Source organism: Temnothorax longispinosus, chromosome 1 (genome assembly GCF_030848805.1).
Source record: "Temnothorax longispinosus isolate EJ_2023e chromosome 1, Tlon_JGU_v1, whole genome shotgun sequence".
In the NCBI taxonomy this organism is placed as follows: domain Eukaryota; kingdom Metazoa; phylum Arthropoda; class Insecta; order Hymenoptera; family Formicidae; genus Temnothorax; species Temnothorax longispinosus.
The window spans coordinates 15,729,923-15,744,533 of NC_092358.1; the positions used below are offsets into that span (position 1 = coordinate 15,729,923).

Sequence of the window (14,611 nt, forward strand, 5' to 3'; positions counted from 1 at the left end):
CATGTCCAGTACGTTGAATATTAGACAATAAAATTTTACTTACGGTCGCAAAAAACTTTCAAGTTGATTTTACGTCAACACGGCTGGAGCAATCTCAACACTGTAAACACACCAAAGATGGGCATACACTAACACGTTTTGGGAATGACAGGTGCTGCCCTGTGTTTATTAGTTTTTTAAATAAAGCCGATGTGACAACATGCCCCGTGTGACAACGTGCCCCGGTCTACCCTAGTCTCTTATAAAGTATATGATTTGTTACAATATTGTCATTGTATATGTGTACACGCGTAGCAATAGAAAGGTCTTGACATTTTAAGCCTAGCAAGATTAACGTTTAATGCTTTAAACCCGCCAACAGCATCGTACAATGCGAAGGAATAACCCACCTTATCCTTTCATTAATAAAACAAATGAGCCATCAAATAACTTCTTTCGTATTTCAGCAACAAATAACGTATTTCAGCTGAGAACGTTATTTTTGAAAAATAATAATACAAATAAAAGTAATTGCAAATAAAATAAAAATTAAATATAAAAATAATCGTTACAAGATATTTTTTTTATATTTTTCAATTTTCATATTGTTCTGATATCTTTTCATTTATCTTTATTTTATATGAATTATTTCTATTATTTTATATGAATTATTTCTATTATTTTATATGAATTATTTCTATTATTTCTTTTATTTTTCTATTTTAATTTTTATCTAATATTCTTCTGATCACTTTTATCCTTTCCATTTTTTTTCCAACCGATTGTGAAGAATAAAATTTTACAAAACTGGTTGATAGAAATAGTCGTGTTATTTAAGTCTAATGCGTGCACGTCAGCTCGCGATTGGACACTCTTATTTATTTGACATCTCGCCGGGCCGTATCCGTTTTACTTATACCCTTTCCGGCGTTCACACTGGCATCTTCATCCGTACATTGTTACAGCGGGTTCTACGCGTACAACAGAGATACGCATACACACATATATATTTTCCAGTGGCCTTATCATCGCGCAACTGGCGAGCAAAACGGCACGTAACACGGCCGATTGGCCGCAGCTGTCGTTCTAGTGTATAGTGTGTTCCGATAGTTACGGCATGCGCAGGTGAAATCGACAGTCACTGTGTCGTGTGATAAAACGCGTAATCGTCCCGACGATTCGCGATGAGTCACGTTTCGCGCGCAAAAAATGTGTCGCGCGCGTGCCCGCCTTTCCTCGCGTACTCATCCGATCTCGCAATCCCTCCCTCTCCTGCCGGTTAATTTTAATCACGTACTGTATATACATATAAGAACGATAGTGAGTAAGAAATGATCATTATATTTCACGAGGAGAGACAAATTTAAGTGTTACTAGAGAACTGAAAGAATTACATATTAAATTAACTAATTAATAATTTGGTTAATAATTAACAATAATATTTAAATATAAAGAGTGTAAAAGTATATAGAGTGTTTTTTCCTATTCCTACATTTTCAATATTTAATGACAGATTTCTTTGCAAATTCAATATTTCTCTTGACGAAAACGTCGAAGAAGATTATTTTCCGTACAATTTTTCAGGCTCTTTCAATTTTATTTTTTAGAGTTGACTTACGATTCTTTTCAGACTGCTGTTTTCTCATTGTTATTGATTTCTTTCTTTTGCAATATATATTAAAATAAATTAAGTTTTGATAGTGTAAATTGATAAAAAATATTTTTTGTTGTTTTAGCTTGTAGATTAAAAATTTTAATTTTATACATGCAGAGGGAAAAAGAGAGAAAAAGAGAGAGAGAGAGAGAGAGAGAGAGAGAGAGAGAAAGAGAGAGAACTATACAATATGGAAATTTATTAACGTAAAATAACAGGAAGTTTTCAGTATTCAATACTACAAACGCAAATAATGGCACACAATATAAACGAATTTATTTTGATGTATATGCAAGAAAAAATTTTATACGATTTTATACCAATAATTCAACATGTCATAATTTAATACTGCAATAAACAAACAGGAATTCTAAAATAAAGTCTTTAATCAAATTAATTAAAAAATATACCTATATGTTGACGTAAAAAATGCTGCTTATTTACGGATATTATAATTTTCACGGAAAATGACAATTGAACATATGTATATTTAAATTTTTATAGATTTCAGATGTAATTTCTGATTGATTTGACAGAGTTCTTCATTTTATGGGACAAAGTCATATACGCGCGCTTCTGTTCGAGACACCCAGTAGCCTTCCTTCCCGCCGGCGCGATCCTATTAAACACATTCTTACGACGACGCCACAGTGGACACTGGACTTTTGCGGCAGACACATGTCGCGCTAGCCTTCGACGTTTATTTGTCTTCGTTTCTGCCCGCCGTGCGAGTTCGTGCTATTATTCCGCGTGTGGATCTGCTATCTGCCCGCGAGTTTCCTGTCCGGCGTGATTCTGCATGTGCACCGGGGTGTGTGCGTTATGCGGCCGGCGTGTTGTCCATTACGATAACAAGCTGCGAGGAGAACCCGTTTAATTATCGTCCGTGTCTCGTCGTTTGTGTTGCTGCGCCTAATCGCCGTTGTTCTCCCACGTCTCTCCATCGAGCGCTGGGAAATATACTTATACACGATACGCGCAGGTAGACGTACGGTTAACTCTTGTGTGAGTACGACCGATAAACCGTGCGATAAGCCGTCCGAATTATGTTATCTAATGAAAGGAAAAGCTGTCTGAATTAGAACCAATTTGAAAGAAAATTTATTTCAAATAATACATATGTTATTCCGATTGATGCCACGTTGAAAAACGTTTGCGTTATCTAATAAAAGGAGACTGCAATTAGAAACAACTTGAAAGAATGTTCATTTGTTTTGAATCAGAAACTGAAGTAGAAAGATATTTTGTCGAAATTATAAACATAATATAACTCTGTATTTCACAGACAATTAACAAAAATATGTTCGCATTCTCTTAAAATTTCATAGAGTGGTTTTGTAACTAATATATTACAAACTCTATGAAATTTGAGTGATTGCGATAGTCACTCCAAAGAAGAGAGTTGTCACTCTAATTTGAGTAAATGCGGGCACTCATAGGGTTGGAGTGAATTTTTCACTCAAATTTTTAAAGCGGCTACTCTACCGGAGTGATACGATTTTACTATAAAGCTATGTAGTAAATCACGATTCAGTAAAGAGATTGGCAGATAAATGACTCTAACAAAGTAAAATTTTTCAAAACTGTAGAGTGACAAGTAATTCATTCCAAGGATCATTACACTGATCTACTGCACTCGAAAAAAGTATACCTTTTCACTCAAACTTATTGAGCGCAATTTTACTCTTTCTTAGAGCTCTCATAAGCTGGCAGGACCAAATCAGCAAAATCGAATGATCGTATTCGCTAGGTTGCATTCAATTTTGCTGATTTGCACCTGCCAGTTTATGAGAGCTCTTTTTTAGAATGGCGAGTCACTCAAAAGTACACGGGCTCAATTTTCACAATTTACACTTACCGCAAGATATTCGAAATCTAGCCGAGTATCCTAACATTCTCAAACAGCACACATGTCCAAAATCGGAACACAAGACGTCTTAAAGATATCTCATGTCTTAATTTTGGACATGGTTCTGTTTGGTTTCTTATCAAGAAGTTTTTCTACAAAAAATTTTATGATCTTGTTACAATCAACTTGAAGCCTGAAACCAAAGTAGAGAAGTTTCCGTTAAGATCGCAACATATTCTCTTCAGATTGAGCACTCAAGTTTCCGGCCGGTTATTAAGAGACAAATGTAAAAGGCTGTTCAATATCGGGACGGCGTGCTTGAAGCGCTCTCGAGGCTTGAAGTTTGAAGAGCACTCGAAGCAAGCGCGAGCGAGAGAGAGAGCAAACGCGACGCGACGGACTCGAATTAAAATGGTCCACTGAAACTCATTCCCCGAATTAAACGGATTAGATCCAATCAGCACTCGTCGCGGTCGCTGCTGCTGCTGCTGCTGCTGCTGCTGCTTGCTGAAGAAGTGAAGCAGAGCACGCAACACGTTGCGTAACGACGGAGGATACGTTTAACTCGATCCCATCCTTTGTTTAATTAAATCAGCCTGCGGTTGGAATATTTGAATGTCGTGCCACGATTTTTTTAACTTCCAGTGCACTTCCCATTCGTATGAAATATTAAATACACAGTTATATAATCTCTTGTCGCATCGGCGACATATTCTACATTTACGTTTCGTATCGCAGAATTCTTTTTAAATAAATGTTGTCAGAAATCGTGCAAATCTTATTACTCATATCCAATTAAATGAATCGCACGGCCGCGATCTCTTTTGTGAAGCAAACGTCAAGGCCGTCGTTTCTACGGATTCCGATTTGGTTAAAGTTTGCGCGTCCGCGCGGATCAACAAAGGATTTCTCGTGCGACGCGGCGGACGTCTTTCTCGGCACGTCCCGCGAGAATCTATCGATTCCGGCGAAGAAGCTTTGTCTCTTCGACAGACGGAATATTTGGTCGGTTCGCCGTTTTATGGGGTTTCATGCTCCGCCGACTCCCGTGACTCACGCCGAATACACACGAGCGCGTACGCCACGTGGTTACATACCCGGATGCACTTCCCACATTGCGCGCATTTCGCGGCGTATCCTCGATTTGTCAAATTTCTCGCGACTTATATACAATTTACTGTTTCTCGCTATTTTGTTATTAATGCTGGATCAGTAAAGTAATTTGGCCTAGATTGCAGCAAACACTGTAAGTCAATAAACGTGAAAAATGAAAGAAACCTGACTTATATTTAATTGTCAATAAAAAATAATGCTATTATCTGTTGCCTCGAGGAATTAGAAAAAGTGAAGAATTTATAAATTACTTGAATTAATTGAAATATATTAAATATTGATAATAATAATTAGATATATCTATTATTGTTATGTAAAAATATTTATCAATATCTTATTTCAGCGTTTTTAATACTTTTCTTAAAATATTTTAAAATAATTTACAATTTAAGAATAATCAACATTAAATCTATGATATAAGATGCAATAATATATATTCTTTAGAAAAATCCTTAAGAGTCGTTTTATAAGATTCTCGGCAATTTTTTTCGGGTAGATTAAAATTGCAAAGCCAGGGACTTGGGTTCAGTCGTCCATCAAATACGTCGCTATAAAAATTTCAAGAGTGCAAGTTTGTAAACGGAATGGTATGACAGCAGTCACGATGGGAATCGATATTGGCATTGACAGATTGCGGTTTATTTTATCTATCGATGGGAGAGCGGGAGGAGGAAACGGGAGAGAGTTGATCGGAATATATGATCAGGGACGATAGTCTGCAATTACATTTTCGCGATAACCTTTTCGAGCTTGTTCTCGCAACACAACTCCCCTCTTGAAGGGAGGGAAACACGCATTTGAATTACGCACGCGTATTATTGTGTACGCACTTTACGCGAGTCGGGATGGTCGGTTGTGGTCCACTAATGATCACAGCGCGGCGTTTGCAGCTGCAATAAAAAAATATCTCCTTAAATATCTCCTTCTAACAATAAATAATATTTAGGAATTTTATTACTTTTTAGTTACAAATTTAATCTATATTAATTTTTTATTATTTATAAGTTCTTTTTGCGTTTAAAAATAACAATTTGTAAATAAAAATACTACTATCTAAAAGTTATTTAAATTCCGTGTTTAATAAATTCTAATTATTTCTTAATTAAAAAAAAATGCATTTATATATATGTATATATTTTTAATGTACCTATATGTTTATTAATTCCCAGATAAAATATGCCTGCTTAAAATATATAATGTTGAATCAAAATAATATTTTCTTTATGAAAGATCAAGTTATAAATTCGCAAATATTACAGAATATTGTAATATACCAGTATATAAGGGTGTCCGGTAATTATCGTGTCACCTCTCTCGTGGGCAAGTAGAGCGAATTAAACTGAATAGAAAAGTCCTTTACTGTTTTGTAAGTTTTTCAATAATTAATGAGAAATTAATTAATAAAGATTCAGTGTACGTCCGTGCGATTTGACGAGAAGAGGCAGCCCAGCGTTCGGTTACTAGGCGCGCGGCGAGGCATTAGGAGCCCTCGCCGCGCGCCTAGCAACTGTAAACGCTGTGCTGTCTCTTCTCGTCAAATCGCACCGACGCATACTGATTGCGGATCTTTATTAATTAATTTTTCTTATTAATTATTGAGAAACTTACGAAACAGTAAAAGATTTTTTTATTTAATTTAATCTTTTTTATACCTGCCCCCGAGAGGTGATACGGTAATTGGCGGACACTCTGTATATCAAACTATACGAATAAAGAATACGAAACTTTTACACGGCGTAAAATCTTTCCGCATACGGAAGCTTTATCGGCTCGTTTCTTCCCTCACAACGCTCAATATTGACTCTGGGAGAGTGCTCATGGACGGAAACCTTCTAATTTTCCGGCATCGCGATTTTCGCCCACGCAATGCAAATACAGGGGCAGTTGCTGTGCTGCGACAACGACAAGAACAGACTGTGACGATCATTATTGTCATAATTATATTGTATCGCGATAGCATATTTTATTAAGATGTCTCAATATCTTATTTAAGGATGTATAACGTAATTTAAAAAATATATAAAAAAGTTGCCAAATGCACGCGCCGCGCCGGTACGAAAAATTGTTGTACAAAATTGTTTTAATATATATTCAATCAAAAATACAAAATAATTGTGCATTGCAACGTAAATAGTGTCGATCTCCGTAAGAAGAATGTTTAGGTGAATAATAAGTGTCGTTCAACATTTCATAATTTTAGAAATGTAAAAAATGTTTTCCAAAAAAGTGTTGAAATCAGAAAATTACACCAATTAAAAAGAGAAAATATGATAGGGTAACTCCGGTATTTACGCCGCGCGGGGATTTACGCTGCAGAAGTCAGAAAGAATAGAAGGAATAAAGATACTTGCTCGCAATCACACTGCTATGTGCTTTTATGGCATATTAGTATTGTGTTGTAATTTCAGTTCTTTACTGTTAATATTAACGAAACCGTCGTGAGTTGAATCGACTTCTCAATGTAATAGTAAGTATAGCGCGATCAAGAGACACGGTAGTGTCTCGTGCCAAGTACACGCGGAGCGAGACCGACCGTGACTCTTTTACGCGACGCGACGGGTTGCGAGTACCCAAGATGTTGAGATCTCGATAACGAGTGAACGGAACAAGTTCTAAGTAGGCTTGATTGATAGCTTGGGGTCCAATTAGGGGGGGGGGGGGGTTTCTCTCATAATATTCCGCTACGTGCCCTATGAGCGGAGATATTGCGACGCAAAGTAAAAATGTGAAAAATTTTATTTTAAGATACTTCTTCTTCTTCTCCTCCTAACGCCAACGTCTCAATATTATTATGATTATTAGAGAAATGTCACTTTCACTTTTTCGACGCTGGTGGCGCAGGTATCGCCAGTTTCGATATCGCGCGCGTATTTCGAAATTAGAGGTCGATAGACTTATCGGTCAGGAGGAAGATTTCTATTTAGGTAAATTAGGTATATATATAATATATATTGAGTCAATTGCTTCATGTTTATCTGGAGAGATTTCGTATCCTTATTACATCGTATTACCACCGCTGCCGGAAAAGAAGGTTCTCTACGCTTGGCAGAAAGTGCCGCTAGGGAATTTTTAAGTCGATTCTTATGAATCAAGCTTGAATTCGATGTCTACGTGTCCCAGGTTGCCGATGACGAGGTCCACATAGTGCGCTCCGTAGTTTTCGGTGTCTGCGTGTATTAATACCTTGAATTCGATGTCCACGTGTCCCAGGTTGCCGATGACGGGATTCAGATAGTGCGCTTTATAGTTTTCGGTGTCCAGGTGTAATCGTACGTTGAATTCGATGTCTAGGTGTCCCAGGTTGCCGATGACGAGGTCCACATAGTGCGCTCCGTAGTTTTTGGTGTCTTAATACCTTGTAATCGTACGTTGAATTCGATGTCTAGGTGTCCCAGGTTGCCGATGACCAGGTCCACATAGTGCGCTTCGTAGTTTTCGGTGTCCAGGTGTAATAATACGTTGAATGCGATGTCTAGGTGTCCCAGGTTGCCGATGACGATGTCTAGATAGTCAGCTCCGTAGTTTTCGGTGTCTACGTGTATTAATACCTTGAAATTGATGTCTAGGTGTCCCAGGTTGCCGATGACGAGGTACAGATAGCGCGCTCCGTAGTTTTCGGTGTCTAGGTGTAATAATACCTCGAATTTGATGTCTACGTGTCCCAGGTTGCCGATGATGAGGTTCACATAGTGCGCTTCGTAGTTTTTGGTGTCTAGGTGTATTAATAACTTTAAATCTAAATGTAGGACACGTAGATATCGAATTCAAGGTATTAATACACGTAGACACCGAAAACTACGGAGTGCACTATGTGGACCTCGTCATCAGCAACGTGGGACACGTGGACATCGAATTCAAGGTATTAATACACCTGGACACCGAAAACTATGAAGCGCACTATGTGGACCTCGTTATCGGCAACCTGGGACACTTAGACATCGAATTCAAGCTTGATTCATAAGAATCGATTTAAAAATTCCCTAGCGGCAGAATTAAAATTATTTCATGACATAATAAAAATTCGCTAAATTAAAATTATGTCTAGACATAATAAAAATTAGACGAATAATAGTAACCTTTCGAAAGTAGAGGTTTTAAGCTTGAAATTTAAATTTTATTCATTTTTAACAAAGTTACAACTGCTCGAATTTTGCTTATTTTTAAAGATAAATTTAGTGTTCCTTCCATTTTTGTGAGAAATGTATAATTTACTTTTACTTAAATATTATTAATTTTTATGTATTTGTTGTTATTGCTAATTTTGTGAATAATTAAAAAATAAAAAATAAAAATGTTTTGCAGATCTCTCTTTGCTTAACACTACAAAATAGGTGATATCAGTACAAAATTACCTTTTTCAAAAAAGATGAAAAAAGTGCCAAGTACACGCAATGTATTTTGTAAATTCAAAAATCTAACCTAAGTGGTAGCTTTATATTTTTTTCACAAAATTATATTACTTAACTTAACTCAAGTGACATGTATTTCAAAAAAAGATGTGAAATCTTTAAATTAAATTGCGCCAATTGTAAAGAGAATATGTATATTGCTTTGAAAGATAATTGTTATGCAACTACTTTAAAGAAATAAAACCCAAGTGGTATCTTCGTATTCCTATTCAAGGGTCTTCATATTCTAAACCCAAGTGATAATAGCTTCTTAATTCTCTTTAACAATTTTTTAATATTACAAATAATCATTTTAATTACAAAGAATTAAAGAAGTAACAGTACAAAATAAAAATATTTAATTAAAACAAAATAAATAAATTTTTCTTGTAAAAAAACTTGGTGCTGCTTTTTTACTGCTGTCACATTCCTCCCTAAATTATGTTTATTGTTTTTTATACAATCAAAAATCTTAGTAAAATGTTTAAATTTTAATGTTTAAATTTCAAAGTCTAGCAGCGCCAAGTTTTTTTACAAAAAAAATTTATTTATTTTGTTTTAATTAAATATTTTTATTTTGTACTGTTACTTCTTTAATTCTTTGTAATTAAAATAATTATTTGTAATATTAAAAATTTGTTAAAGAGAATTAAGAAGCTATTATCACTTGGGTTTAGAATAGGAAGACCCTTGAATAGGAATACGAAGATACCACTTGGGTTTTATTTCTTTAAAGTAGTTGCATAACAATTATTTTTCAAAGCAATATGCATATTCTCTTTACAATTGGCGCAATTTAATTTAAAGATTTCACATTTTTTTTTTAAATACATGTCACTTGAGTTAAGTTAGGTAATATAATTTTGTGAAGAAGAAAATAAAGATTTTACATCTTTTTTTTTAAATACATGTCACTTGAGTTAAGTTAGGTAATATAATTTTGTGAAAAAGATATAAAGCTACTACTTAGGTTAGATTTTTGAATTTGCAAAATACATTGCGTACTTGGCACTTTTTTTACCTTTTTTGAAAATCATATATATTACGACATATGTAAAATAGTTACTGTAGGGTATGTAAAAGGTTTTAATGGTTATTTCATATAATACATAAAAAGTTGTTTTTTTCTTTTTTTTTCTTGGATCGTATACCAATAACCTTTAATACATCTCTATCGTTTTTATATTTTCTTTTTAAAATCTTTCAGTTTTATAAGTTGTTTATCATTTTTACATCTTAATAAACATTTTACACACATTTTATAACTTAATTATTATGACATTTTATTGCCTTATTTATAAACATTATTTGTAATTTTTTATAAGGCGTATATTTCACCCATAAATGTCACATTCCATGCCTATGGGATATGTGGCAAAAATGCAATGGTTTCTAAAATTTTTTTTTATTAAATACAAAAAATAAATATTTCTTATTTCTAATTTTTTTTATAGTAGCGGACAGTATAAGGTTTTTATTGGTATAATTTATTTGCCTCAAACATATTAAATAGTACTTAATAAATTAAGTTTTCCTTAGGTGCTGTGTATATACCGGAGATACCCTAAAAAATTATATATACTTTACGAATAATTGTATTAAATTTTTAGATAAAATATAACATTAACTTTTATATAAAGAGAAATATAAGATAAATGTTGCACTACCTTTGTGATACCCAAATTTCTGAAAATCATGACATATAAATTAAACAGCGATTGCAAATGTAAGAATAGATCCATACATTAAAATTTTTAATAATCCATTAAGTATTATTTGTTTAACCCTCCGTAGTCACACCTACGGACCTTTTTCAAACAAGGAAGTCACTCTGGGTCATTTTGACCCGAGACGAACTTTGACCGTTCGCCATTTGACCATTTATCCACCGATCGTGTTGAAAAAATTCTCGAATGCACTTGCGATATTGCTAAATTGATTGCTATAAAAAAGAAGGGCCTCAGGAATTTTTAACATATAAAAAAATTCGCGAAAAATTTGTTTTTCAAAAAAAAAATTTTTTTTTACTGCAGCTAGAGGGCGTCATGCCCGCCAATTTTCAAGTTACGAGCAAAATATTTACGACCAAAGTTGAGGCTCGGGTCAAATTGACCCGGTGTGACTACGGAGGGTTAACAACAATTGATTCTTCGCCGTTATACAAATAATGACGGTAACAGGTAATAAGGAAAAGGAATATGTATATCATATATTATAATCAATTGATACATCTTTGATTAATTGTGGATTAAATTTGTAAACCGTTTTCTTAAATGTCTATCACTTTATTAATAAAAATTTGTCACTTTACATTATCCATCTTACGATGTTTATTTCCATTTATCAATTTTTGAACAAATGAAACAAAATATCTGAATCATGTGTCAATTATAACTTTGTAATAATTACATTACTATGATGTTTAATATAACCAGAAATTGTTCATAAAAATTTTATAATAATTTATTTTGCATAAATTATTATATCAATGTTATATGTTGAATAGAATTATAAATACAATCGGGATTATAAAATTATAGAATATATTCGAATTATCCAAATAATTTGAACGCCAGACTTTGACTAAGCGAACATAATTATTTCGAATTATTTCTATATTTTAGTATCCGGATGAGTTTTACAACTCTACTTTGTGTCTACAAATTACAACTCTAATACAATGTGCACATTACATACGCCGTTATATAAAGTACATGAATGAATTAACACATTTACATAAAAGGTAGCAGATACATGGCGATATTAGATTTACTAGTAAGTAATTATTAAAATGATTAGTAAATTATATATTCATAAAGAAGTTGTTGGGAAGTTAAGTTCCCGCGGGCATGCGCCCACTCAGTCCGAGTGGCGCCATCCGGCGTCGTGTCGACCATGATTATCGAGAGTTTGATCGATATCTCGCGATGAATGTATATCGACGAAAAGGCGACGGTTGCGCTCATCGCAACTTCCGCTCTGCACTGTCCTGTGTAATCACGACCGGCGATACACGCGAGCTTTGTAACGTACGCAATAAATATATCTATCCGCAGTGAAGTTAATTAGTGATCTGTCTCTGTTACCGCGATTGATCTCCCTTCTCGGTCCCGACGTATCCTTATCAGAAGTTAATATCTAATTCGTAAGATCGCATTTTGTTGTTATGTAAAATGTAAAGCGATTTTACTAATTATTTGTCAAATACGCCTGTTTTCTGATATATTCCATTATCCATATGAAGACTGTTGCTATTGCTGGTGTTACATGCAATATATGGGGTTAATCGGATCATCTTTTTTGGGGTGATTCGGATCATGAAATTTTTCGACACTTTATAGCTATTACAACAAAAATTTTGTGTTGTGTTTCGATTCCTAGATAGTTTGCACGTACAATCGAAAATCAACTAATGAGTCATGGTTTCAAGAAACAATGAACGAGGCTATGCAGAAGGTAAAGTCTGGAAAAATGAATCGGCCTGTATTACAAGCGATATTCAGGTGTTAATAAAAAATGTTTACATTCGCGTGTAATCTGTTTTTATTCTTAGCCAACGTTTCGACCTACTTGGTCTTCCTGAGGGCAACTATCGTTACATCCACATAATAAATTAATATCTATTGGAGCTCACATAAGAGATTATATACAATAACATTGAATTTGATAGTCATCGTCGGTGATGCGACGCGTAAGCAAGGTCAATGTCGTGCTCAAATTAACGCTGTCAACAGGCACACATTAAAAGTTACCGATTACATTCTCGCAGTTTATATATTCATGTCCGTTACTTTCCTCGCATCCGCAGTCCTCCGTAGGTATGAATTGCATCTTATCGGTGGTCCTCTTTAGGATTGGGATGCATACATGCAACGGGTATGTTCGGCGTCTATGTTTGTCGTTGTTCGTCATGTTACATTGGAGTAGATTCGGTCAAGCTCTTATTCACGCGGCCAATCTTAGTGGCAACTATATTTCAGATGGAAATAGTTAGTTGTATGGGTGGTGTTGTAATTAAGCGATAATGAACTTACATAAGTGGTCACGATAACAGGTCCTATGTTTTAACGAGCGTATCTTCAAACCCGTGCATGTGTTTCGTACCGAGGACGTACTGCTAATGCGAGGGCTAAGTGTATTCGACGGTCGGCTCCGTATATTCAATGTTTATGTTTATACCTAGATAGTTCGCTTAGAACGTTAAAATAGGCCTCGTCCAACGATTCAGTATCTTTATTTAAGTTGATTTCATTGGTCTGTTCCTTTATGTGGATCATCTCAGAGATAATTCTTTTCTTATAAAGAATAATGGCCCTAAAGAGGAACACCGATAAGATACAATTCATACCTACGGAGGACTGCGGATGCGAGGAAAGTAATGGACATAAATATATAAACTGCGAGAATGTAATCGGTAACTTTTAATGTGTGCCTGTTGACAGCGTTAATTTTGAGCACGACATTGACCTTGCTTACGCGTCGCATCACCGACGATGACTATCAAATTCAACGTTATTGTATATAATCTTTTATGTGAGCTCCAATAGATATTAATTTATTATGTGAATGTAACGATAGTTGCCCTGAGGAAGACCAAGTAGGTCGAAACGTTGGTTAAGAATAAAAACGGATTACACAAGAATGTAAAAATTTTTTATTAACACCTGATATATCGCTCGTAATACATAATCCGGGAGTCAGGGGATTAGATATTGAAGTTCACGGCGCAAAGCTGGAATTTTTTTAAATCGATTCTTATGATATCCCGTAACAAGCGTGTAAAGTCTCTAGAATCAACTCGGCCTGCTTCGCCTTTTTTTATTGCAAAATATATTTAAAAACGCGTTTCTGTATAGTTTTCTTTAAATAACTCCTTCTGTGTTGGTCAAACGACAAAACTTGAAGAGAGGAAAATTGTTCGGAAGGAAATTTCCTATAAGAATAAGCCTTAAAAAAAATTTAAAAAATTTTTTTAATTGCAAAATTGCAAAACATACGCGAAAAAAGGGCCATTTTTACAGGTTCCCGAAAACTGGGTTAAAAATTATCATATTTAAGCGGACATTCACTCAATGATACCTTTCAGTATGCTGAACAAGTGTGCACAAGGCTCGCCTCCAATTTTTATATGGCTGCCTATTAACAAATTATTTATGCAAATCGGACGCTTGGCTCTCACGTCTGAACGGGTGAACTTATTTTGATGCACTTTATCGGAAATGAAAGGTAACGATGTCTACTTTATGAATTTAAAATAAAAAAATTTTTTTTTCTAAAATTTGACTATTATTTTAAACAATTTAAATTTCGCATATTAAATATCGGCGTTATTTATTGGCGTACAGTAATGCAAATAGCACCATTGGTTTGCGCTTAAAAAATTATGAATTTCAAAAAAAAAACGTCCCGATACGACCAATAGAAGCCGAGATAATTGACTTTTACATAATTAATGATTACAGCTAAATTATTTCATATTTTTACTTGAAATTTGGTGTGAAGGTACTGGAGTGAGTGCTTTAACGGTGGAATTTTTTTTGCTGCAATTCGACTGCCAGGTTCGGCGAAAAAAAATGTCGAATACAGCGGTTTTAGAGCGAGAGCGCCGGAGCGGACGCAGCGGCGGTC

The 14,611-nt window shown here is 34.7% G+C and overlaps 1 protein-coding gene and 1 long non-coding RNA gene across 8 annotated transcripts in view; one reads left to right on the forward strand and one right to left on the reverse strand.

The window, feature by feature from the left end:
- The window catches only part of Spri (Src homology 2 domain-containing protein sprint), a 541,914-nt gene that overhangs the window by 300,521 nt on the left and 226,782 nt on the right, over positions 1 to 14,611 (forward strand). Inside the window, exon 1 of one of the 7 annotated variants that reach the window (XM_071776419.1) lies at positions 2,278 to 2,638. The exons of 3 other annotated variants lie outside the window; for them this stretch is intronic. Coding sequence is in view for 1 of the 4 variants with exons in the window: in XM_071776375.1 (XP_071632476.1) it covers positions 12,419 to 12,439 (21 nt within the window). In the remaining 3 variants the exon portion in view is untranslated. Of the gene's footprint in view, positions 1 to 2,277; positions 2,639 to 12,109; positions 12,129 to 12,403; positions 12,440 to 14,611 lie in introns of those variants that run through there. 3 more of the 7 variants (XM_071776409.1, XM_071776425.1, XM_071776375.1) reach the window with 3 other exon arrangements.
- On the reverse strand, positions 12,509 to 13,590 carry LOC139812003 (uncharacterized). Its single transcript, XR_011731796.1, has 2 exons — positions 13,018 to 13,590; positions 12,509 to 12,952 (listed from the first exon to the last, which is right to left on the reverse strand). It is a non-coding gene; the product is annotated as an uncharacterized lncRNA (long non-coding RNA).